Source organism: Sinocyclocheilus anshuiensis, unplaced genomic scaffold (genome assembly GCF_001515605.1).
Source record: "Sinocyclocheilus anshuiensis isolate Anshui unplaced genomic scaffold, SAMN03320099.WGS_v1.1 scaffold1966, whole genome shotgun sequence".
Taxonomy (NCBI): Eukaryota; Metazoa; Chordata; class Actinopteri; order Cypriniformes; family Cyprinidae; genus Sinocyclocheilus; species Sinocyclocheilus anshuiensis.
In genome coordinates this window covers 453,842-479,371 of record NW_015546147.1, presented here as the reverse complement: position 1 = coordinate 479,371, position 25,530 = coordinate 453,842, and the positions used below count along the sequence as shown (strand labels likewise).

The 25,530-nt window shown below is 39.0% G+C and overlaps 2 protein-coding genes across 2 annotated transcripts in view; both read right to left on the bottom strand.

The window, feature by feature from the left end:
- LOC107701238 (neuropilin and tolloid-like protein 2) overlaps nucleotides 1–14,847 on the bottom strand; it is a 16,480-nt gene extending 1,633 nt beyond the window's left edge. The window contains exons 1-9 of the mRNA XM_016503201.1: nucleotides 14,834–14,847; nucleotides 14,574–14,758; nucleotides 8,983–9,039; nucleotides 8,382–8,522; nucleotides 6,763–7,011; nucleotides 5,816–5,863; nucleotides 5,390–5,517; nucleotides 4,509–4,737; nucleotides 1,595–1,708 (exon numbers count right to left, since the gene is read on the bottom strand). Coding sequence (XP_016358687.1) covers nucleotides 1,595–1,708; nucleotides 4,509–4,737; nucleotides 5,390–5,517; nucleotides 5,816–5,863; nucleotides 6,763–7,011; nucleotides 8,382–8,522; nucleotides 8,983–9,039; nucleotides 14,574–14,583 — 976 coding nt within the window. The 5' untranslated portion in view covers nucleotides 14,584–14,758; nucleotides 14,834–14,847. The remainder of the gene's footprint in view (nucleotides 1–1,594; nucleotides 1,709–4,508; nucleotides 4,738–5,389; nucleotides 5,518–5,815; nucleotides 5,864–6,762; nucleotides 7,012–8,381; nucleotides 8,523–8,982; nucleotides 9,040–14,573; nucleotides 14,759–14,833) is intronic.
- A 443-nt stretch (nucleotides 14,848–15,290) lies between these two features.
- The window catches only part of LOC107701234 (T-cell immunomodulatory protein-like), a 134,528-nt gene continuing 124,288 nt past the window's right edge, over nucleotides 15,291–25,530 (bottom strand). Inside the window, exons 15-17 of the mRNA XM_016503194.1 lie at nucleotides 23,496–23,743; nucleotides 22,083–22,200; nucleotides 15,291–16,713 (exon numbers count right to left, since the gene is read on the bottom strand). Of these exons, the coding sequence (XP_016358680.1) occupies nucleotides 16,654–16,713; nucleotides 22,083–22,200; nucleotides 23,496–23,743 (426 nt within the window). The 3' untranslated portion in view covers nucleotides 15,291–16,653. The remainder of the gene's footprint in view (nucleotides 16,714–22,082; nucleotides 22,201–23,495; nucleotides 23,744–25,530) is intronic.

Genomic DNA, 25,530 nt, shown 5'->3' with positions numbered 1-25,530 from the left:
GGTTTAAGCGCCACCTGCTGGCAGAGAGTGAATCTGCTTCTCATTCAGCTCCGCTGTTTCATGCAGATATTTTTATGTATAGTATCACAAAACTGAAGTCAAAGTCAAAATTATACATTCTAATTTAGATTAAAAACTGCTCATGTTGCATGTATGCAGCAACTTTGTTTGGATAATAATGATTAAAATGCAGTTGTTGCCTCTAATTTTAAATGGAAAGAGCACAGACAAAGCCTTATTTTGTTTATATGAAGAGATTTCTTTTATTTGTGTTACTTATTTATTTGATTTGGGGCTTGTTTTAAAATTTCAATATAGTTTTGTTATTTACATTTACATTATATTTAAATTTTGTAATTTAGCAGACGCTTTTATCCAAAGTGACTTACAAATGAGGACAATAGAAGCAATCAAAACCAACAAAAGAGCAATAATTTACAAGTGCTATATTAGTATATTATTATAGTGTTATATTTCAATTTCACAAAGAAATGTGCAGCATTTTGTCCAAGCAATAATAAAAGGACACATTTAATTTATAATTTGTCTTAAATCTCATTTTGAATCGTGAAATCAAAATCGTGAATCGAATCGAATCGTGAGTTGAGTGAATTGTTACATCCCTATATATAATATGCTTTAATAGTTGTTCACAGAAACAAACAGTGACCAGTCCAATTTGTGAACAAAAAGACTCTGATGGTATAAGTATAAATCAGTATAATTTACATTTATGCATTTAGCAGAGGCTTTTATCTGAAGTGACTTAAAATAAGCATAAGCAATTCATCATAAAGCCAATAATATTTCCAGTAAAAAATGCCACAGGTATTAGAAGGCTAGGTTCAGAGTTGAGGAGAAATTCAGAAAAGATTGGTGCATTGTGGAGTGCTTAAGTGCTGCTTCTTGCGGTTTCTGAATGAACATAAACTGAATGAAAGATTACATGAAAATGTGTACATTTGGGGTCAGTACATTTTTTTAAAGAAATTAATTCAGCAAGGATGCATTCAATCGATGAAGTGACAGTAAAGACATTTATAATCTTACAGAAGATTTCTTTTTCAAATAAATCCTGTTTTTTCCCCAAACTTTCTACTCATCAAAGAATCCTGAAAAAAATGTATCACAGCTTCCACAAAAAATATTAAGCAGCACAACTGTTTTCAACACTGATAATAATAAGAAATGTTTCTTGCGCACCAAATCAGCATCTTAGAATGATTTCTGAAGGATCTTGTGACACTGACTAGTAATGGCTTTGCCATTACAGGAATAATTTACATTTTAAAAGATATTAAAATAGAAAATAGTTATTTTAAATTTACTACATTTTTGATCAAATAATTGCAGCCTTGGTGAGCATTTTTTCTAAATCTTTCTGACCCCAAACGTTTGGTATTGTATATAATCAAAAATAAATTTTGAATAATAAAAAATGATACTTTAATAAACAACAATAACAATAAAATATGTTACAAAAATATAACTGTTTTATTTAGAGGAGAATAGCATTTTAACCACAATCAGAGGTTTCCGTTCCAGGTCGTAGGTGACTGAGGAAGCAGAAGCTTGTGTTTCTGCAGTAACTCACCCTTGCAGTGGTTCTCATCCCAGAGGTAACCGCAGTTCTGCACGCCGTTGCACACCAGTGAGTTGTTGATGCACATGTTGCTGTGACAGAAAAAGGTGCTGCTGGAGCATGGAGCTGAAAAACAGAACAGATAGAAAAGATTCAATCTCTTAAAAACAAGGCAACCCCCGTACTATATTCTCATAGCAGGCGTCAGCGGCTGTCTGCATATACGTGCGCCTCATGTGTAGTGGGTGCTGATCACAACACCATAAATCAAATCTATCAGCCATCATAAAGCCCATCTGGCCAAGTTGCCATGAAGCTCTTGACTAAACGTATGTTTAGCATGCTAGTCAGAGCGAAGGGTAACGAAGAATGGAAAGAGAGGGGGAGATAAGCTTGTAATTGAAGGTGAGTGCTGATCTCGGAGGATGAATCATTCAGGCTGTGTCTGTAAACCCTACACTCAACTCCTCATCACGTCTCCCTCTTTTAGCTGCACAGCCTCATCCCTTGGTTTCAATCTTATGCCAAAATCCAACTGCTACATTAGCATCCTCCTTATAACTTCTATGCTAGAGCTTGAGTGAGGAGGGAAAGATCTCATCCAGTTTATGGGACTAAGTGCTTCTGACAGAGGGTTGAAGAGGTCGTAACTTTCATTTTCTGGCAGCAGCTCCATGCTCCCACTATATTGTGCTCATTTCCAAAATTGTTAGACATTTCTTGCCTTCCAACAATCACCACTGATGACTGCCAAAGTCACACCACATCCCCCCTGATACATTATCGCTCATCAGGAATGGGGTGATACACCAAGTGTATTTGTTTCGCTTCTTGTTAGGGGAGAATCATTCAGGGTGACGATTCGGAGCAGGATGTACACAGTCTTACAAGCTGAATGTACATCACCGTTCAAATGTTTGTGGTTAGTAGGATTAATACTAATACTGCTTACTACTAAATTAAAACTTATATTCTGCAAGGATGCAATAAATCGATCAAAAGTGACAGTAAGGCATTGTTACAAAAGATTTCTATTTCAAATAAATGCTGTTAATTTTTCTTTCAATATATCAAATAATCCTGAAAAAATGTATCACAGTTTCCAAAAAAATATTAAGCAGCACAACTGCTTTCAGAACTGATAATAAGAAATGTTTCTTGAGCACAAAACCAGCATCTTAGAATGGTTTCTGAAGGATAATATGACACTGAAGACTGGAGTAATGAAAAAGCTGAAAATTCAGCTTCGTCATCACAAATTACACTTTAAAACGCTACATAAAATATGTAATAACACTTCCCAATATTAAGTACAGTTTTAATGTATTTTGGATCAAATAAAGACAGCGTTGGTGAGCATAGGAGACTCCTTTCAAAAACATTACAGAATCTTTTTGAATGGCAGGGTATCTGTGGCACTGGACCTGGTTCTCATATCAGCGAAAACTCAAACCACTCAAATAACTAAACACGTCATCCATGATTGTTACATAAAAAAGCTTATTACTGCTGTCTATTCTAGTGGTAAATCTTCTGTAGTGCTGAGAGCTTGTGCAATATTTTGAAACACAGTGGAAAAGCAAGTAAAATTGTTGCTCATTGCCAAGACGGTAGTGAATGCATAAAATGAACCAGCTAACCCAAACCCAACTTCGCTGTTTCAATCTATTCACAGCTCTGCAAGGCTTTCAGCAGTTCTACGAACACAGTGATGAAAATCATTTGCATTTGCCACAGCCACTGCTTTTTTGCTCTGAGCAAGATTAATATTCAGATGGAGTTGACATTGAATGCTGCAATTAATTCCTCTGATTATTCTGGCATTTATTAAAAGTATTACAGACTAGAGCAAAAATATCCATTTGCTCCATGGTAATTTTCCGAAATTTGCATAGAACCTTTAAACAGCAACTGTCCTGAAAAGCAAAGGGGAAAGAAAATGTGATATATCTTTCATACCAAAACATCTAACTCACGAAATAAAACTTCATTTAGAGTTTTCTGTCTTTTCAGCAGGCGCAGATAACTTCCAATTTTCCGTCATGACTGACCAATTAGCATGAGAAATGTGCTACACTAAAGCCGTGTTATTTGATTTCCTATGCAAAGGTTGGGGAGTAATTGGCTTTTTGATATCACTGCTTTCTACAGAGATTACTTTAATTAACTTCACACTCCTTAAATGGTCAATTTTTAAATAAATGCCAGGTTGTTCGAGTCAGTTTCCATGAATCATAGCATATTTCAGTCTATTATTAAACATCCCTTTTCTGACATTTCAAGCAATGTTTGTGATAAACTTGCATGCTTGAAAATAGCTGATTTCCATTACTGCATTATACATTTAAATGTTGACAGTTGATGATATTTAACCCTAGTCTATGTAACAGTCAAACATGGATGCACAGCAGCATTTATTAAGTTGTTATCTCAATGGCTTGTAATTTTAATGAAATTTGGCACATTATAATGTGGGGATCTGTCCTGCTTTCTGTTTTCGTGTTGTTTTCATACTGCGGTTAGCAGAATGCTTGCTATCCTGGACAGGCAGACTCTGCCTAAAGCACATTACAAAATGAAATATAAATGATGTTTCTACCCAGCCTGCTGGCTTTAGCTCCTTTTTTTTTTTTTGCTAGCTGACGTGGCACAGACTTCTCCAAAGGTCACATTCATCCATACTAACTTTCTAGCACCATAAAAGCCACTGATTTGCCTACGAAATATGAAGGCTTCTCACTGCTTCTTCATTCAATGATACAAGCAATCACTCTTAGTCTTCACTGTATGTTTTAATGATTTGTGCATTCATCTATATTCACTTTGTCTGTCATTCTGTATTAGTTACCAATACTGTTCCCATCCTGTCAACTGACTGTTAATTCCACCCTGTTGTAATTTTAAAATTAAGAACATATATACTCACGATCCACAAATGAGGTAAAGAGCATGCGGAAACGGCTGAGTCTGCTGCTCTCATCGGCCCACATGCGCACGACGCCCACCCCAGTATCCAGCATCACGTCATTGGCCACCGTGCTGCAGAACTTCGCTTTCAGGTTCTCAATGGCGCTGCTGCCATCATACACGGCAACAAAGTTCTTCTTGCACTCATTTGAGTGCTCCATCTGGTACTCGAGGAAGCGAAGGTATATCTGCAGGGATGAACCAGCATTTAACAAATGCATCAGCTAGATTCTGCAAAATGCAGACTCAAACAAGACAAGGATACAGCAAATTGCGAAAAAGGAATTTTGAGAGAAAAGGAAAATACTGCTGTAGTTTGGTCAGACACAAACTGAACTGTCCTGATCTACGGGAACTGCTTACTGAGAAGAAGAAGAAAAAAAAAGATCCTGGCTATGTTTTCTTGTAAGATGTAGGCACAAAAGATTACAAAAAAGTTACCCCTCACAACTCTAATGACTTATCTACATGCTTTGTAGTCATTCATTCCTCTGCCAAGTTCTTTAGGGATGTTTTTTTTAGCCTGCTAAGTGTTCTGGTCTGCTTAGCGCAGGTGAGTGTGTAATCCCCGGGCCATCTGAATGCCGTTTTCTTCCCTCAGTCTTATTACTTGCTGATTCGGCTCTACCACCATTTCTGCATCATTGGCCTAATACTTGCTGCTGCTGCATTGCTAATTTGAGCTCTTGAAAAGTTTTCTCAGCAGAAAAAGTGTCAGGGGGGCCTGATGGCCTCCTGTGGTCTCGTCAGGCCCTGGTTTTAGGTGCTCATATATCTGCCCATGGCAGGGTCATCTCATTTGATGAACTGTGCTAGTAAAGGAGAAGTGAAGAGGGTCACCTTGGACTGTGGAGGGGCACGGATGGTCCAGATGCAGTCCAACGCGTCTCCATTTATTATTTTATCCTCTTCTTCCACCTGACTGGAGCGGATGACTCCGTCTGTACCACTGATCTCAAACTGGCAATCTGCCGAAGGAAAAAGTTGGAAGCGGGAAAATACAGGGAAGAGAGTAATTAAGAGAAGAGAAAAGCGGCTATAGCAAAAAGAAAGCAGTGACTACAAATTGGAGGCAAATACAGGGTTTTTTGGAGAAAACAGAAATGGAAAGTCCGACAAGAGACAGAGTCAGATAGGCAGCATAAGACCAACAGAGAGAGGGAGGAGTGGAGGATGTCAGTAGCAGATTGCCTGAAGCCTGCCGCAGGGAATAGAAAGCACTTGAGATGGAATTGAAGTGGGGGGTGAAAATATTGAGGGGCTTACCTGGAATTGGATTTAGCAATCCACCGACGTGCAAATGAAAATCTGGGTCTGAAATGATAAGACAGATATCGCATTACCCAGATAGCACACGCTGGAAATCCCATGCTCCAAACGTGCATTAGAATCCAGTTTAAGTGAGCTGTGGGTTCTGCAGTGCAAAGATCTGCCATTTGATCTAATAAACAGCATTTAATGTTTGTCTTATTTGACCTTAAGCACACACAACATCTGAAAGTCTTAAAGCTACTGCATCTGAACGGGATTTGGCCCAGAATTTGAATGCCTAAAAATCTAATGAATCAAGTAGATGTATTTGTATTCAAAGTATAAGGACAGCATAACGGCAACAGCAAACTTGCAAGAATATTTCCTACACTGAAAAATGTTAACTTAAAAATTGTGCTTCATGTGTTAAACTCTAGTTAAATAGGTTTTATTCAAGTAACAAATTTCAAATAAAAATAACATCAATGAATCAACCTAAACACATTAAATTAAACCAACAAAAGTCAATTCAAAGATTAAATCAGGTAGAAATAACTCCTTAGGGTAACAGGTTTCCACTTTTTTCAGTGTATAATAGTGGCCATAAAATATAAAATAGTTATCAGAAGTTGGCCATTGAGAATTATTACAAACTTGATTGCTGTGAAATCTAATTTACATGAAGAAGGTGGTCACATTTATATGCGAAGGTAATTAATTTGAACAGAATGGAATCCAATCCCCAACTGCTTAAATCACTGGATTCAGTCACATTTACTGAATACAAATTCCTGTTTGTGCACAACATACATCAAGTTAGACAGACAAACAATTCTGCAATGTGAAACAGGCAAGCAAGGATTCTTTACAAGGTCTACAGCATCAAGGCCATCTCTTTAAATTCAGAATGCATTTATGAAGCTCAAATATACCAAACTTCTTGCTTTCACTGTCTGGGTTACCTGCTATAAAAGTGTATTTGACGCGGAAACCTAAGCCTTCAAGCTCCTCGTCACTAGTGAATTTGATCCACATGAAGCGTCCCGTGGAGGTGACCATGCCTGGACTCTTTGGCCCACAGATGCGATCAATAAGAGGGGAGAAACCAAAGGGACCATCCCTTATCTCAATATGGTCAAAGCGGCACTCGAAGGAAGGTTCGATATAGTATGTTTTGTCAAAGGCCAGCTGAATTCTCTGCCGAGGGAGAGCTGCAGGAGAGAGGGAATCGAGAATGAAAGAGCAAACATTATATTTAGTTTATAACTGTGGAGTATGTGACACTGTAACCTGTGCTGGTGGAAGCCATTGTCTATTCTGCAGGATGCCTTCCATAAATTGAGCCAACACAATAATGCTACATATAATATGCCAGACACACACACACACACACACACACACACACACATAGAATATTTATCAAAATGAACAATACAGATTTCACATCCACATTACATCCATTGTCCACATTATGAACAGACAGTCTACTACAAATGAAGATAAACTCTCTTTCATTACCCTGTTGAAAGAACTTGATAGACCATTATGTTGCAATACACACTTCATTTGAATTAAATTTGATTTATTAATATGAATACAGAAATGTCCACAGTAATCTCCAATTTGTGTTGTACAATAAATGCACAAAACATGTAGTACAAAGAAGCAGCCACTATCCACTAACTACATTTTGAATATAGGTCACCTGCTCGAGGCACAACAACCATAATCATATCAGACTCTGAAACAAATAACCAATGTCACTGTTGATTTAGGTTTGTTTCTGCAGCTTGCATTAAAACCACAGACTCTGCATATTGTACAGTTATTTATCAAGGAAAAAATAGCTTCTCTCTGTTATACATGTAAAGGCATTCAAATAAATATGCACAGGATTATTACTATAAATTCAGTTAAATAAGTTACTAGGGCAAATTAAGGTAATTTGGGCCATTGGGTAATGTGGAAACTTGACTAAGCTCCGACGATGTACATTTTTCTCCATCACATGCAAGTGTTTGTTAAAACTGTCATACTCTGATCTGAGGTGACAATCACATTAAGCTTCATAGGTCGAAAGGATTGAAAACTGAAATCCAGCCTATAGTAACCACATTTATTTATTCTACAAAAAGACATAAAAACAAAAATAAATGCTTATATCTCATATAAAATGATGATTTGAAAAGTTACATATATATGTTTTCTTCAAAAGACTGATGCATCTGTCAGAATGTATTTGAGTGTATGTAAATTTGCTTCGTCCACAGGGGGCGCTCTCGCACCGCTTCAAATACATTTATGCCAGTACAAAATTGTCATCCGCACTTCTATAGAGTTATACTGAGATGCACCAGGAGATATGATGTTGTTAAGACAATATAATTAGTGTTGTATATACCATAATAATAATGAGAAGAGTTCTTAAGTACCTAGAGGCAAAATACAACACTCCTATATAAGCAAACACTCTTAACTTGAGGCAGACATCAATCACGCTGTCATTAACAATTACAGTCTGACATCTAACAGCTGAAGAATAGCCGGAGAAGCAGCTTTCATTTGCTTTTAGGGAGGTTACCTTCTAGGATGTACACACACTCCTTGTTGGGTGGATAGGAGTCAGGATAGTTTGGAGATGTAAACAGGCCTCCATTGATATTCCGGGTCCACTGGCCACACTGCTCCGCTTTAAACAGAGATTCACCCGCATTCTGCGTCTCTGTGAGAACAGAGAGATGAAGGGGGGATAACAGACAGGATATGACATTTGTTTAACCAAAATAAACTTAAATGCAACTAAGATTAGCAATCACTGAAACAGTGTGAAGAGACAGTATTTTTGCAGATGGTAACAGTCATCATCAACAGCTGACCATACAATCTGATACTGATTTGAATAAGAATTTAAACATTTATCTTTAGCTTACAAAGAAAGATTCATACAAAAACAAATATCAACCCTAGGTCCACTAGTCTGATCACAGGAAGCATTTCTTTTGCATTTTTAATGAGTCTAAAACTCTACATTTACTGGCCAGTTTACCCACAAACTGTTGAGACACTGAAAGCAAAAAGAGCTGCACAGAAACCCTCCGCAAGCGCCTAGTGCAAAAATGTGTACAGATAGGACTGCCACAGGTGACAATTCAGATATGAGTGTGATAATGCGTGAGTCATACCTTTAATTTTCTGTGCCAGGGCAAATCCCTCTTCTATTACAATGAGGAGAACCCAGGCTGGAAACAAAAGTGAGCAAGGGCATGTCAAATGTTAGCACACAAAAATAGGCATGTGACATCATATTTTAGCAACAATCGTGTCCTTCATCTGACATGATGTTCAGGACACCCGTATACAAGACTGGAAAATACAATTATCAGTACTGTAAAATAACCATACCGGAAATGACTTGGTTCTGAAGTATTCTGACTACAGCACAGGAAATATGCACAGAATCTGACTGATCCAGTCTCGTCTCTCTTGTCTGAAAACGACTGTTCTGATGTGAGCACCCAGACACGAGCACATTGATCACCCAAACCTCCGCTATCACTCTCCAAGCCCCACATCTGGACAGGAACACATCTAGCAGACTGATCAAACGTTGAAGATCTTTGTCATATCATAACACGCATTGCACTTGATGCTCATCTCTGAGACAAGGCCAGATGGTCAAAGATTCCCCGCCTCGAAAATTTTTAATTAAATGACACAATATCATGCACAGCCCCATTGTTGATTTAATTATGATGCAATATTAATTTATTTCCTTCTGGATTTTGAGAGAATTATCTAGACAGCAAAATAAAGCAATGAGCGGTCGCAAGTGTATTTTTAGTTCTTGTTCAATGAATTGGTATTTATTTTCAGGCCAGTCAGTTGCCATTCATTAAGTATGATGAGATACGGCTGAAGAATGCCACGTGTGTGTTATGCCAAAAAGATATGCCTCAGCTTTCATTCTGGTACACTTTTAACAGTCAATGTGCAAATTAAATGAAAAGACCTCATTTCCAGGGTTCTCAGAAGCAAATGTTGTCATAGATTGGTGAAGTAAAAAAAAAAATCCATGATAGCGTTTCCATGACTTTCCAGAAGAGGAAAACATATAGAGAGATTTATTATGGCATTTATAAAGGAGATGCGACCTTTACATTCACCTCCATAGACAACCTATTAGAAACACCCTTGCAGCAGTGTTTCTTTGTAATTTAATGCCAAAGTAACATAACACAAAGTATAGTGTTATGAATGTACATGGTTTCATTAAAATAAATATAAAAAAAGCTTTGCTGGATGTGCAATGTTAATGTCTGTGGAAACATGTCATCAAAGTCGGTCCATAACTTTCTGCTTTCTGTTTAAGAGGTTTGTCTCATGCAAGAAGCATCATCGATTGGCGCCCCAGCATTGTTAGTTAATCATCAACTATTTTTAAGACATTTTATTCAAGGTTCTGTGATATGTGTAATGTGTACATTTATAAGTAATAAAAGCAATGACAGTAGGCTTACTTATAGCAATGCACTGTTGTCTTAAGGCAGTGTTTCTCAACCCTGGTCCTGGGCGCCCCCCAACACTGCTCATTTTGTATGTCTCCCTTATCTGACACCCATTTCAGGTCCTGGAGTTTCTTCTAATGAGCTAATGAGTTGAATCAGGTGTGTTTGATTAGGGAGACACACAAAATGTGCAGTGTTGGGGGGCGCCCAGGACCAGGGTTGAGAAACACTGTCTTAAGGGAAAGCACTCAAGCCATAGATATGAATAGGTAGATTCCTCATTAGCGACTGTTTCTATGGGCCGCTATAATACACAAAGACTATAGAATACCCAAGACGCGTCACTTGTATAGTTTTGAATGGGGGAAAATGCAATGTTCAATATGGCCACTCTATCAAAGGAAGCCCTACCTTTTGAGTAAAAGAGCCAATCGCTAATCGGTGAAGTCATTGCGTCACTGCAGCTGCCGTTAGAAGTCCCGGTTGCTATAGAAACAGTCAGCGTTCTGAGACGCACGCTCAGGACTGTGCATGTGCATTGGCTGGTCTAGCCTGAAAAATAAGTTTTTTTTTTTTTTTTACACTATTGGAGCATAAGAAACAACATATATGAGACAATTGTTGTCAGATTTCAATGGTGATTTCAAATATGAAAATGAATTGTAAGCTTGACAAAGAATTTTGAAGAATTTGTTGTTTCCCTATTCAAAGAGATAGGAGCTGCACTTGTATGCCCGAGAGGCGTTTCAAATATGGCCACCGAGTGAAATGACTTGCCTTAAAGGGACTTTGCTACACGTAGACTGCGCAGAATTGTGGCATCTTCTAATACTCATTGATTATTATGGTGAGTGATGTCAAGTTGACCATTGCAAGGTCCTGGAGGGCCGAAGTCCTGCAGAGTTTAGATCCAACCCCAATTAGGCACACTTGAACCAGCTAATCAAGCTCTTACTAGGCATACTATAAACTTCCCGGCAGGTGTGTTGAGGCAAGTTGGAGCTAAACTCTGCAGGACACCGGCCCTCCAGGACCGAGTTTGGGCACCCCTGGTCTACGTGCTTGGAGCGGTCAAATGAGGAATCTACCTATACATATCTATGTCTCAAGCAGCAATTTGTTGCTATGGTAACCAGGTAAACACGATGTGTAAATACTTATGCACTATTCTATGACGTTTTGTAGTATAAATAGTGCGAGTAGTGCGTACACACTGAAAATTCCAAAAAGGAAAAAGTGCACTTTAAAAACCCGGATGATGCACTTAAATAACCGAAAAAATTAAGTGTGGAATGTTGGACACTTCATGCACGCAATTGTCGCAGCTTTAATTACGTACCGAAGTGGGAGGGGCTATCAGACTCTGATTATGAATGACAAAATAACCTTATGTAATTCATACTATACATGGTTGAGTACAGAGTGCATAAGTACGTAGTGTATAAGTGCATAGTGTATAGTGTGTCATTTGGGATGCAGCTGTTGTCTTGCTATTGGAAGATGAGAGGGTCTGTATTACTTACTATTGGAGAAAGCGTAATTAAACCAATCACATTACAGCCTTGACGTCACTGAATTTCAGTCAGAGTTGTGCGACACTCAATAGTCGTTTACGGATACCATAGGAATAAATGAGAAGTGCCGTAAGCTGTATCCCACCTGTCGCAAAAAGTCAGTGACTTCTCTTATAAAACGGCATTTTTTTTTTTGGTGTAAACTCTAAAAATAGTTAAATCCAAAAGTATTGTTTAGTGTAAAACATGTTGAAGATTAGCCGATAGGCTGTCCCCATTCATTCAATGATAAGTTGTTTCCTCTAAAAAGCTGTTTATTCAACTCAGTTAAGCCTCTCCTCCATTGACATCCATTTAAAAAAACGGCCTCTGGTCTCCTTCCCACGTACTGCCAAAGCGGAAGCGTTAGCATTAGCCGTTACGCTTTTTTTGCTAAAGGTTTCAGGCATGCCTTCTAGTGGCTTTGCCAGCATTTCCAAGGCGGTGAAGCCACCGGATGTGGCCTACAAATTAAACGGAAGTGATGAATTCAACATAGACAATATCCATGTACCGTGAAGTCATAATCTGATAAGCCCAATTCCCTTCTGTCACTGTAAAAATGGCAATAATGATATTAAAGAATTACATTTGGAAATATCTTTATTCTGCATGGCCAGCGTTTCAAAGCTCCTGAGGTGACCCAAAAGAAAATTCCTCAACGGCTTGGGCTGAACCTCAACAGACTGCACTGCTAAAATGTCCTACTACTTTCTACACGCCTAAATGATTGACATATCTGGATTAGCTTGACCTGAAATAACACAACATCGGTGTAGATTCATTTGCTAACAATAAAGTGAAAAGTCTAAGATGACAATCTCCATCTTATAAAGCCGCTCCCGCTAAAGACAGAACCATTTCATGTCTTGAAGAGATGAAGAGATGTCAGACAAACACACATGAAAGATGAACTGAAGAGCTCTCTGGGGATCCTTATCTTATGTGATATGAGGTCAACAAAAATCTTTTTAAATAGCCCACAACTTGAATCTAAATGCAAATGGAAATGCAAAAGTTTTTAGAGTAGCTTAATTAAATCGAGTTTTGTCCTTAAAATGAGGATGGCAACAGTGGCTCCAGATCTCACGCAGGATCTGATTTTCTGCATGAATTATCCTGCGTGCTGTCTGGTTTCAAATGAACACACATCTGGGTTGAGCCCCATGGGATGAAGCGTTAAAATGTTATGATATATCTGAGCAATGTGTCCATACACAAACCCAAACAAATCTCATTAGGAAGGGAAAAAATTATAACTTTTTAGCCTATTATATAAAACGTTATCACTCTATTATAACTTTCATTGACCAAAGAGATTCACTAGCTATTTTCGACTGAGTAAATGAACTGTATAGCCTGTAATGTCATTTGGCACTTTACTGTATTTAAAGTTAAAGACAGGTGACAATTTCCCAGTAGTATATCAACAAGATCTGTAAATGCCTCAAACTAATTACTCATACTGATGTTAAATACTACATATCTCTTTCATTCCTTTACAAAAACTGACTTTGCTTCTTTAGTTTGAGTTTCTCCAAGGCCACCACACTCAAATTAAGCCAAACAAAAATAAGAAACAGACACCGTTGGATTAATTGTCACAGTCAATTGCAATGCAAGAATCAACAATTATTTGGCTGTAATTCAAATGTGTTATAGAGCGGTTGAGGGGAAGTTAATTTAGGTTGGTGTGAAATTTGGCCATCATCTTGCACATTCATCCAAAACATATAACTGGTGAGATTATGACTTATTTTGGAGGTTTATCATCTCCGTGAACCTTAATTCATAAATGCATGTGGTCACATTTTACATGACAGTGTTCACATTGCCTTGTGATTGCACAAACGCTAAGTAATAGTAGTGAACAACATATAGGCAAATATATTTATTTTAGTAGTCTGCTACATTAATTATATTGCTATATTAATGATAGGCCTATTGATTTGTATGTTGCTATATTAATTAATTATCTATAATGTATAACATTTACACTGCTATACAAAGCGTTACCACATTTTTTTTTTGGGGGGGGTATTGTTATTGTATTGTTGTGGTATTGTTACTTACCACATTTTTTCTTATTTGCAGAGATCTGGGTTAATTAGCTAATTGGGAGCTACAGAAAATAGGAAAAAAGGAGCATCTCAATATGTCTTTCGCCATATACATTTGCTTAAACCTCGATGTCACGGTTCACCCGTAGAGAGGGTCATGAAGGCTGGGGAGCAGCAGCTCGAGCTCCAGATGTGGCACGCGGGAGCTGTTACTTCAGCACTCTCGCGCCAAAAAGCCTGCAAAAGCCACGCGCTCACGCGGCGAAGTTGCACGAGACGCTGCAGAAATCTAATGCAACTCGCCTTGTGCTCCAGTGACTATACAGCTTTTAACGTCCAAATGACCATTTCTGATGGCTAACAATGACAGAATACAGTTCCCGTCATATAAACGACCAACGGCGTAATGAAAATGAAGCAAATAACGAATAGAAATCAATTAGCCAGATTTCCTTTGACACACGCGATATATAGCTAATGAACAAAAGCACACCTGTAGGTGGCGACGCGATTGTTAGCCCTGAAAACCGCAACTTGCTATTTCTGCTCTATGAGCTGTATTTGTTTTGCTGCTTTGTTGCAGCAACGTTCATAAAGGAACAAACCCACGCTGTGTTGCCAGGCACAAAATTAATCAATATTTGCTGAAACTCACCTCTGTGCATTTCCTCTCGTTGTGAATACCGCTGCTTCCACCTTGGTGAGCTGTGAAGGCGAGTTTTTATCTCTCCATTTTACCAGACCTACAAATCCCAACTTTTCTTCGATCTCGTTAATCCCATTCCTCAAGCTGGAAAGAACCACTGTATTCCTTACGAAGAATACGCACCTCAAGTCCGCCTGACAGGTTGTAAATGACTGAGTTTATAATCCTGTTGAGAAATGCGCTTTGTAAATCATCATGCAGTGTATCACCTTTCAGATAGGCGACGCGGAGAGTCCGGGGAGAACTGAGGTGATCGCACTAAACGAGGCTCGTTTGAGCTTCGGGCGCTGCTCGCTTGAATGAGCAGCCTGTACGCATGCGCAGTTCACCAGAATAAGACGCGGAGAGCGCGGTCAAGTTAAGGTGACGTGAATCGCCACGGCCGCAGCATCGAGAGTATTGGTTTATTCTTTATTGAAGAGCATTGCACAGAGTATTGAACAGCCCCAGTCAGGATTTCATTTAAGTCATTTGACGATTGTCTAGTGATAACACCACGCACGTATGAACCTTGTGAATACAAATCCGGTTTTTTCCAGAGTACAAGAGGTGATGAATTCATTGCCGATGGCTAGTATCTTCTGACTCATCTGCTATATCTTCTGGAGATGTATCCGAACTGTAAGTGAATTTCAAATCAACCAAAAACAACTCGAGGCAAACGGATCAGATAATAAAGCATTTGGTCATGTTTATTGTCAATACAACATTCCAAAAGACAAAACAGCATTTCAACGCAACCAAAAACACATTGAGAGTGATTCATTAATAATTAAAACTGAGCACAGATGCACAACCTGCTAGGACCAATATGCACCTGACCAGAAACAATGAGTGAAAACCATAAACAATTGCATGCCAGTTAATATGCGAGTTTAGTATGCAGCTGTATTGTGGTTTGACAATGGAATTTTCCTTTTAAAGTGAAATCACTTAATGTGCATATAGTGCACCATAACAACACCATTTTTAAAGGTAAAAGAGATTTGCATATAAATCAATGCATGGATCAAAGCATGTGTCAGATATATACAGCCAAGAACAAAACCCTTCACACTGAACATTCTTCAGCAGCACATAATTAATTTCCAGTGTTTTAAAAACATGTAAAAGCAATAAATAATACCACTTTGAAACTGATTAACAGTGCCTTACAATTGGAAAGAAGACATGCACATAGGGAATTACTAGAATATCCTAGAAACAGAGGATAGTGCATACAGAAACCACAACAGCAACCTGCTTTATGTTGACTACCAGCAATTAGGATTGGGGACTTGACTTCCTATATAATATTGATATCCAGTGTCAAGTTAATGAATCAAAACACTAAACTCGCTGTGAAATCCTTTGGATGTGGTTGGCACTGAGTGTTGACAGTTAAAGCAATACTTTATTGTGAAAGAATAATACCATATTTAATTTTTTTGGGTCCCATACAGCTAAATGCCTAATAAAATCAGTTTGCAGAGGACACCTTTGTTAACAGGGGGCCTCATGTAGCGCTTGAAGTCAAAGCGTTTATTTAGTAAAGACTAAAGAGGTTCAGTGAAGTGAAAGAACTATCACTCAGTCACATTCATAGACATAAAGGCTGACAATTAATTACATCCTTCAAAACACATGACATAAAACTTGAAACAAAACAAACAAGAAGGGAAAATTACCGGTTTTGTTTCTGCCCACTTGACATTTACCATATACTTTAACAATACAGAAAAATAAAGAAAGAGTTTTAAAATAACATGTTTATCCCAAACCAAAGTACAAAAAAATGGCACCAAACAGTTCTCTCTTTTCAGTGTGCAAATGTCAATATGCGTTTAGGATCATGTATACAAACTTGACAGAAACACAACTCTCCTCTTCATTTCACTATTCATATTTAGATGGAGTTCTCTGATTTCAGACATTATTTATTGCATAAAATGCTCCAGTGTGGAAAAAAACGTGAAAATAAATAAACCACTGAAATGAAAGAAGAACCGATCTTCTCAGTGTTTACCCACAATGCTCTCTCTCCAATTTCTCACATGGCATCAAAATGGAAGCGATGGGCCTCCTGTCTCTTCTCCCGGTCATCTGCTTTCTGTAACACACAAACAATCAAAGGTTGCTACATGCTGTAACTTCACAGTCCTGATAGCAGTCCGGAGAAACTGGGACTCGCACGTTAACCGTGCCAGTGAGTTGAATGCAAACACAATACAACGGAGTTTGATACATTGGGAGAGCAAAAGAACAGACACACAGAGAGAGAGAGAGAGACATACAGACAGACAGACAGAGAACTCATTACACACACAATGGCACACTTTACCACGGTGAAATACCTCTGTGTGCAATCAAAGATAGAGCCAACACCAGACACTTGCTGCCTGAGACTGATAATAACACACACTGCCCAGCCTGGAGTGTGTGTGTGCTCAGTGATTATCCTCTCTCAGTGATGGCAAAAACGATGTCTATTCTCAGCTAGTATAAGTGACTCACGCACCGGGACCCTCTGTGAAACACTTGTGAATTGGCTCTCCTGTTCCATAAGGATCACTTGGATGTATTTTTAGCTTTAGGTGTGTCGTTTTCCACCTAGTAACTGTGGAAAGCACGTCGCTCATAAGCAAAATGGCAAATCAGTTAAGAAAAAAAGCAATGTGCCAGACAGATACAAGAAGGGATTATTTTCCTTTTCAAAAGGACTTTATATCTCACAGACCATGCAAAAGGAGCCTGAGGCTTTGACTGAGCGCTGTCGAGCCCTACGCTATCTGCTCAGGAGCATCCAGATGATATCTATTCACAAGATATACCACTATGTGTCGGATTTTTCCACATGATACAGTGCCGAGTCACATCAACATCACTATTCACCGTCTTTCATTGCCATAATTGAGGGTTGTAGCGCAAATGAAGATGTGAGATACATATCTACGGGTTCATCCTCATTTCAGGTCCATTTAACTGTGTTCAGTGAGTCATAGGCCAGTCACAGACTCATTGATTACCCTGTCATGAGTGCTCGACTTAATGACATAGTCAGTGATAAAAATAGCCCATACGCTCCTTCAAGCTCAGGATTACTAAACAGCAAGACTTGCAGTTGTAGCATATCTGACCATTTTATTTCTTCCAGCAGCAGCCTATAAGTAATAGTAATAGTCTCTGTCAGATCAGCTGCCAGCAATTTAATGATGCAACTTCACATGGAAAAAAAAGTGGAAAGTTCACCGTTTCCTCGTGCTCTTTTTTTCCATCCGACATTTCTGTATTATGTTTTTGTTGCAGAAATGTAACTTGCATTCCTCCACCACACATTGGGTTTGAAGTGTGCTCTCCAACAAGCACACCACAAGGCGCTGACATGCTTGAACATATATATGTACATAAAAACAGGTACTGATGGCAACATATAGTACAGCATCTATGAAACGGACAGGCTGACATTCACATAACCCACACACATCCGCAGTCTCCCACACGGAGGAGCATTAGACACAGTCATGTTGCCTGTGAGGCAATTCTATAAAGACCTTTCCATGTCAAAATCATGCTCTCCTTTTATAATTCAATAAACAGATCAATATTACATTATTTATTTGAATAAATTCTGGTGCCTGTTTTACCCTCAAATCTCGTTCTTCTAATTTTTAATCATAACTGGATCTTCTGGATTTCATCCACATAAACCCATCCCTTTCTTACAATCAATTGCAAGCTCACATTCAGTTGTGCCTCCATCCAACAAACCATTGGACTGAACCAAGTCCCTGTCTGATTTGATAATCAGTTTCAAAATATGTGTCAAAATATGTTTTTATGAAAATGTGATTTCAGTTGCAACTTTAAAATTCTGGGCGATACCAAAAAAGTCAATGCTTATTTAATTTTAATTAACTGATAAATGACTGATATTAAAATGTATGCTTTTTGTATTAAAAAGCACAATTAAATACCCAATATCGACCAATTTATAAAAGAAAAACACATGGTGCAACTGTATGTCTCTAGTTCTTTTTGAGTAATTGAGATGATGTAGTAAAAAAGAAAAAAAAAGAAAGAAAACCGCTTTCCCTTATCATGTCTTAACAAATTTCTTCAGGTAGTTCTTTAAGTGAGGACGTCTACATGCAGGAAGACAAGGTACGTTCCTGTCCCATGCAGACATGCAAATGATACAGAACACCTCAGTACTCTCTTTGTGTCTTTCACGCGACATTGAGCAGGATGAAGAGAGGAGCCGGAGGCAAAAAGGAAATACTGTGTCTTATCTTCTTGTAATATCACGCCCCTTCCACTGGGATGCAAATGGAACAGTCTGCAGAAATGGAGCTGAATCCTCTCCAAATGCTATTTTCACAGGCACTACAGGTTGCCCTCTCTTATCTACTAAAGCCACTTCAATTACAAGCTGTCATGGGGGGCAATGAAGATGGAGGGCACAGACAAAAAGAGAGAGAGAAAAACGCTTTGTATATCTGATGTTTTAAGCTGTGTCCAAAGAGAACATGCATTTTCATGAGGGGTCACACGAGTGTGCAAGTCGATCTGTGCAACATGACTGACATTTCCACTGCTTCGCAATGGCATGCGCTCATTCTTATCCTGAAATTTCATGCAAACACATTTACACAAATGCAGCTCTATGATTAGAAGCAGAACACGTTTGGGGAGTTGTGCTATATCTGGATTGCGAGAAGCTGCAATAAATGGAGAGAGTTGCAGAAAAAGCGAGCGATAATGTGTTACAGTCTGGTAATGTAGCAACATGCGATAATAGACCACCTGCAGCCTACACGGCTCACAGCATCAGTTGTGCAGAGAAAAACGGCTGCGGAGCTTCTCTCAGACAGGCGGAGGAGAACGGCCCGCTTCCTGACCTTTTAATAGCTGAATAAGTGAGCAATGCGAATCGTCACCTGAACATGTGCATCAGGAAAGCCCATGCTCCATCAAGCAGTCATCAAGACAAGACAAAGAGCCAAAATACTCCCTCTCCAGGCCTTCCTTCAGCCTCTCTCTTCCCTTTTGTCAAATCTATAATTGCGGGGCTGAGAAAGAGAGATATGGAGCCAGCATGTTATTTTAATGCAGTGTCAACTCCAATGAAGGTTGTGTAGTGGGAGGCGCTTCCTTGAGCAGAGAGCAATTATGGTTTTCAGTGCGCATAATCAGGCACCCACAGCAGATGGCTTTGAGAGAACGCCAACACCAGAACAGCTCTTCACTCCTCACACACATGTGCACTCATTGCACCGCCAGGACCGCCATAACGCCTTTGAATACATGAACACAAACAGGCATTCTTAAAAGAATAAAAAGACAAAACAGGTGTCCCAATAAACACCCTGCACACACCTGGGTGGTAGCGGGCAGGTGCATAGGATAGAGTCAAAATAATGAAAAAATTTTGCTATTTAACAAATATTTGCAAGCCTTGACAGTATATAATAATTTTTTTTTTTAACTTTTTTTTTTGTTTGTTTTCTAACATGCATCCAGTGCCAATGGAGCATCACTTGGTATACATTTGCAGATCCACAGGACCCTCCAAAAGTTTGGAAACTCCCTAGGCAAGGGTTTTCGGCAATATCAACATAAATCCTTATCGTTTTGTGAAAACTTTGCATTGATAAAAAGCAACACAAATTACGGGGAGAAATTTTTTTTGTTCTTTTGGTTGGATTTCTCAACTAGTTCTCAACCAGGGAGTCAGGGCCCACTAGGGGGCCTCAAGATGACTTAAAATTACTCAAAAATTACTTAAAAAAAGACAAAACAACCTTTAAAGGTGTAATAAAATGGAGAGTCAAAAAGATCCACTGTTTTAGAGGTGATTTTGGCGTTTTCTGCTGGTCATTCTGGGAAACTCCAACTGAACACAGCTGAACTGAACACAGCTGAACACAGTGATTTCTGGTAGCCAATGTTGATATTTCAAATCACCAAAACAAACACGCCCCTACCCCAAAAGGGTCTTGCCCCTATTTTGATAGCTCCGGCCCACACATACGTATGCAACCCAGGCAACGATTAGTTCTGTGAAACAAAGCAAAACCAATGTTACACAGTGTCTACACCGGACGCGAGCAGCGCGACAAAATACTATAGAACTCATTATAATCAGTGATGCTGTGTACACTGGCACGACATGACAAATCCCCGACAGAAAACTGCTGCTGCGTTCGATTTATGACGTATTGAGACAAACTTCAAATGATTTTCAATGGTCGCTTTGTCGCGTCCAGTGTAGATAGACTTTAGCTGTTGCTGCGCGGCGCGAAAACTGTCGCGTCCGGTGTAGACACAGTGTTACTCACCTATCGAGAAGAAACAAAGCAACCTTGGCATCCGATCGCAGGCCTTCCCGCTCCTTGAGTTCTCTCCAGCGCTGGAAAGCTGATCCGATATATACACGGGTCCTAATTCTTGCCTTATTGCCTTAAGCCTTCTTTTGTTCCGCAGACGTTTTCCTCTTGTTTTTTATCCGCCATCTCTATCTTTCTGTCGCTCGGCTTGCTAATGTCCGTCCTGTGCACTGAACGTTCTCTCCTCCGCATCATGAGTAGACACACCCCTTACTGCTGATTGGCTACAAGTTCGTTTTGTTACCCGGCCTGACTCAGTTTTCTAAAGCGTTTTTGAAAAAATACATACCCCACCTTTAAGGAAAGATGGTTTCACGTTTACCCCAATTGGATGTGTCTCTTGGGAACTGTTACATAAGATGTTCCTGCACTCAAAAACACTTAAAAACGGATTAGAACAGAACGTAGTGGTCCTTAAAAGTTGGACTATTTTAAAAGGATGAATGTGTACAGCTGTAACGTTTCTGAAAGCGTTACACCATGCAACCTGTATAAAAGCTAAAAGTGCAGCATGCTAATTAAATTTAAGATAAACTCATCAATCTCACAAATCAGTTGTTGGAGAGCTAGCTGATTAGCCAACTCTTGTGACCCATCCAGTGTGTTTAAAAGGAACACATTTACACATTCATAAGGTACAGACAGGGTACAAGAAAACAATCACCTTCCCACACACAAAGACAAAAACTCCCGGATTCACGTGCACAAACTCTCACACAACACCCTGGAGGACATGTTGTGTGGGATAATGAGGAACAGATTTGATATGCTGAAAGGACAGAACAAAGCAATTAGGAGCATAGCAGTGTGTGTGGAGCACCCTCGGAGAGAGCCGGAGGGCAGGGCCACACACAGACACACCCATCTGCTCAGATCCTCACACACATGTGCAGACCAAAGACCAAGGGATGAGTCTGCGTGAGGTCACAATCCTTTGCTGCAGAAGGAAAGACAGATGCTGGAGTGTTTCAAGCAGATTCATAGAAGAAACAGGGAATGTAGAAGTGAGTGATGTACAATCGGGCTCAGATCAGAGAAAGCAAAAGATGAGTGAGAGAGGCTGAAAATAAAAGGATTAGATGTTCGTTCTCACCTTCTCTTGCCAGTGCAGTATCCCGATGATGACGAGAATAAAGACGCACACGCCAATCAGTGCTATCGCTGTCAATAAGACTATATTACTGGGGGTTAGGTAGAGCTTTGCACTCCAGCTGCAAAAACACAGACAGAAAGACAAAAGAAAACTTTTTAGAGCACCATCTTTAAGTTCAGTAAAAACTTTAAACATCATTCAAATGTGAGAGAGCACCTAAAGACATTATACTGAGTGAAACCTGTGTAGATCATCAAAACAGTGACTTGTGGAGTTTACAGCACTCTTATTAGCACTGCGTACCTTCATGCGCGAGCTTTAATACGACGATTCAAACAACCTGAGAAACCTAAATAATCAGACCTGATGCATTCTGACAAGCCGAAACATCAGGACATCAAGATGAGCCGCTTTAAATAACAGACGGAGAGCGAGCGAGAGCGTGAGAGGTGGAACGCTCTCCATTTACTGGAGAGAATAGAACGAGAGATGCTCTGTTTATCATTGTGAATTGTTTAAAAGCAAAACGGCAGCTGAAGGAGCCCGAGTGGGGTCTCTGGGGAATAGCGGGAAATCAAGTGATCTGCTCAAATATTTATGATATAGATTGGCAGACAGCTTCATTAAGATACATTTCAGCTGTGCTGGTAAACACATTAAATATTAATGCCTGAGGAAATACCTTCTCACGGTCTTGATTAAGGCTAGTGACGGATGCAGTGACAGTGTGGAACTGCTTTTAATTACGTTAACATGTTTATTATGCTTTTAAGTTTATTCTCACTAGATGGCTGTGAGATTGCATCTCGGTAGATACTGATAACAGTAAATGAAGGAACTATTTGTGTACATTGAAACTTTGTGGCGAAAATAATCATGACTGAACAGAGGGCGCTAAGTGAGTGCGTGCAACAGAGAATGGATTGCAAAAATGTTTATAAAAATATGCATTTTAATAACATAACAGTTCCATACATTTAGGAAAAAATAATAGTACAAATGTGATCATTTAATTAACTATTTATTTATTTATTTATAAATGTAAACTATTTTCATGAATAATAATAACAAATTGAATTAGTTAATCAATAGTTACTTTTAAACTTGCTTACAGCATTGTTAACATAACTGGCAAGTAAGTTTTTCCATAAAAGTTAATTTCGTGCCTTGAATATAGGTTAGCAAAACCTGAAATTTTTTTACATTATGGGGACAAAATTTGGTCCCCAAGAGGAAAACAGTTTATAAATCATACTAAATTGTGTTTTTTTTTGGAAAATGTAAAAACACAGTGTTTTCTGTAAGACTTTTACAGTTAGAGGATAGAATGTAAAGTCTGAACAGTATAAAAATCATTATGTCTATGAAAAGTCCAACGTGTGTGTGTGTGTGTGTGTGTGTGTGTGTGTGTACCTGCGAGGGTCATTCTGTGGATATGGTATAACAATGAGCTGGGAGTTAGGAATGATAGCGGTCCATTCCTGTTTCCTCACGTCCTGCAGGAGAAAGAGAATGATAGATGGAAGAGAGAGAATGAGCGCAAAGAATATTAGTACCATTACCGTTATGGAAATTACAGCACATTCAATTTCTGCAGCTGTCCTTTGGCAAACATGCACTAGAGCTGATGTGCCTCTGTGGAAGACGGGGGGGATTTGCAGGAGATTGTATTATTGTATAATTGGACATTATTGAAGTGGGGGGTCTTAACGGAGAAGAGGGCATGTTTAACACATGTCTGTCTTCAGTCATCATTAAACACATAACAGCTGATACACTATTCCAACATCTCTCGTTGCCCAATTTGGCCCGCATTTACACTGTTTAACTAAACCTTTGCAAGCTAGAGGGAGAGCCGCACTTCAGGTGCTGATATTGTCAGTGTGAAGTGAAGTTTCAGTGCTATTACTGAAGCGAGCAAGAGCGATGAGTCCAATCAGAGAATTCAGCATCACTTTAAAGTGCAGATGAGTAGGTGGGAAGCCATTTGCAGGCAGGTGATCAAAGCTACACAAAACAAATTTTAAAAAGCTCTGTGAAGTTCAACTCCGTTACCTCAAACTGGCTACAACCCAATCAAATCCTTCAGCCGCTAACCCCATGTGATTCCATGTATGATGTTCACTTCAAATACTCTACGCATGCCAATCGCACTGCTAATTTGTTAAATATTTACTCCACTCTCAGAGAGATACTAATGAAAATTAAGCACTGACAGAACTAAAAAAAACTAACATGGCAGCAATGAAAACAACCTTTTCTGTTCGTCTTGAAGTCGCGAGTCTTTCAGTAGGAGAAAACGGGATAATTTTCAGTGCATCGTGCAGATAATAAGCTTCCAAACACGAAGCAGCATCAATAGTCATCTCTTCCCCCAGCTATTTGCAAAAAAGTTAATTAGAATAAGGGAAGTCTCTGGAAGCTTTAATGTATTATGAAGACAGTACCTCTATCAATTACAAAGGTAATTTTCCCTCTTCAACTTGTTTCTCGACAGCAATTAGTAGCAAACGTTAAATCCGTCTTTTTGAGGGAATCCTCCAGGGGTACAGATTTTAATTTCCGACAACACATTTATCATAACTCTACATTACAGTATGACTGTGAACACGCACAGTTGAGGAAGAGTGTGGGGTCTGAATAAGATATTTTTAGCATGTGTCTTTAGTGAGTATGGATGAGGCTTGCAAATGGAAGCGATGGGGTGGTATTCGGTCTCCCTGTGGGGAGTCGAGCCTCTGCTTACTGCGGAGGGCAACTGTGGGCACTGACTGAAAGACAAAGATTTGTTACAGTCAAAGAGCCTCTACTGCTGCTCTGAGCATTAAAGAGGGAGGGCAGCTCAAGCCCACACAATTAAGAGTTATGCTAACTGACAGGCCCTGGCCTTATGATTATGCAACAGAGAGAACTCAGTGAGGCTTTTTTTTTTTTTTAAATATAGAAGATATTGCAAATTTAAAGATATGAGATGATATAACGTAATTTAAGAGTGCAATCATCTACTATGTGAGAAAACATTTTATTGCTTGTGCTGACTGTTTAATGCAAGTTTGATGCAAAAAACGGTTTACTTTATTTTATGGTTTCTTTGTTACAGTGTCATTACACAAATAAGTACTGAGTAATATTAATTAACAACATGTACTTACTATAGGGTTAGGATTAGGGTTTGGTTTAGGGTTAGTTGCGCATAATTTACTGTTATTAGTACATGTTACGTGTAACAAGGACACTGTTACCCAAGTGTCAACCAAATTTTTTTCAAGTTCAACATGTAATAAAATGAAGCTCTGATTCTGTGTTGGGCAATATTGAGTAATGTGTTTTTCCACAATGTTCTTCTGACGTGATAACGTCGTTGTTGAGAGATTAGAGATGTGAAAAACGATAGAGAAGGCTGAGCCGTTTCCCTTCTGCACATAAGCTTTGAGAGTTCAGAGCCCAA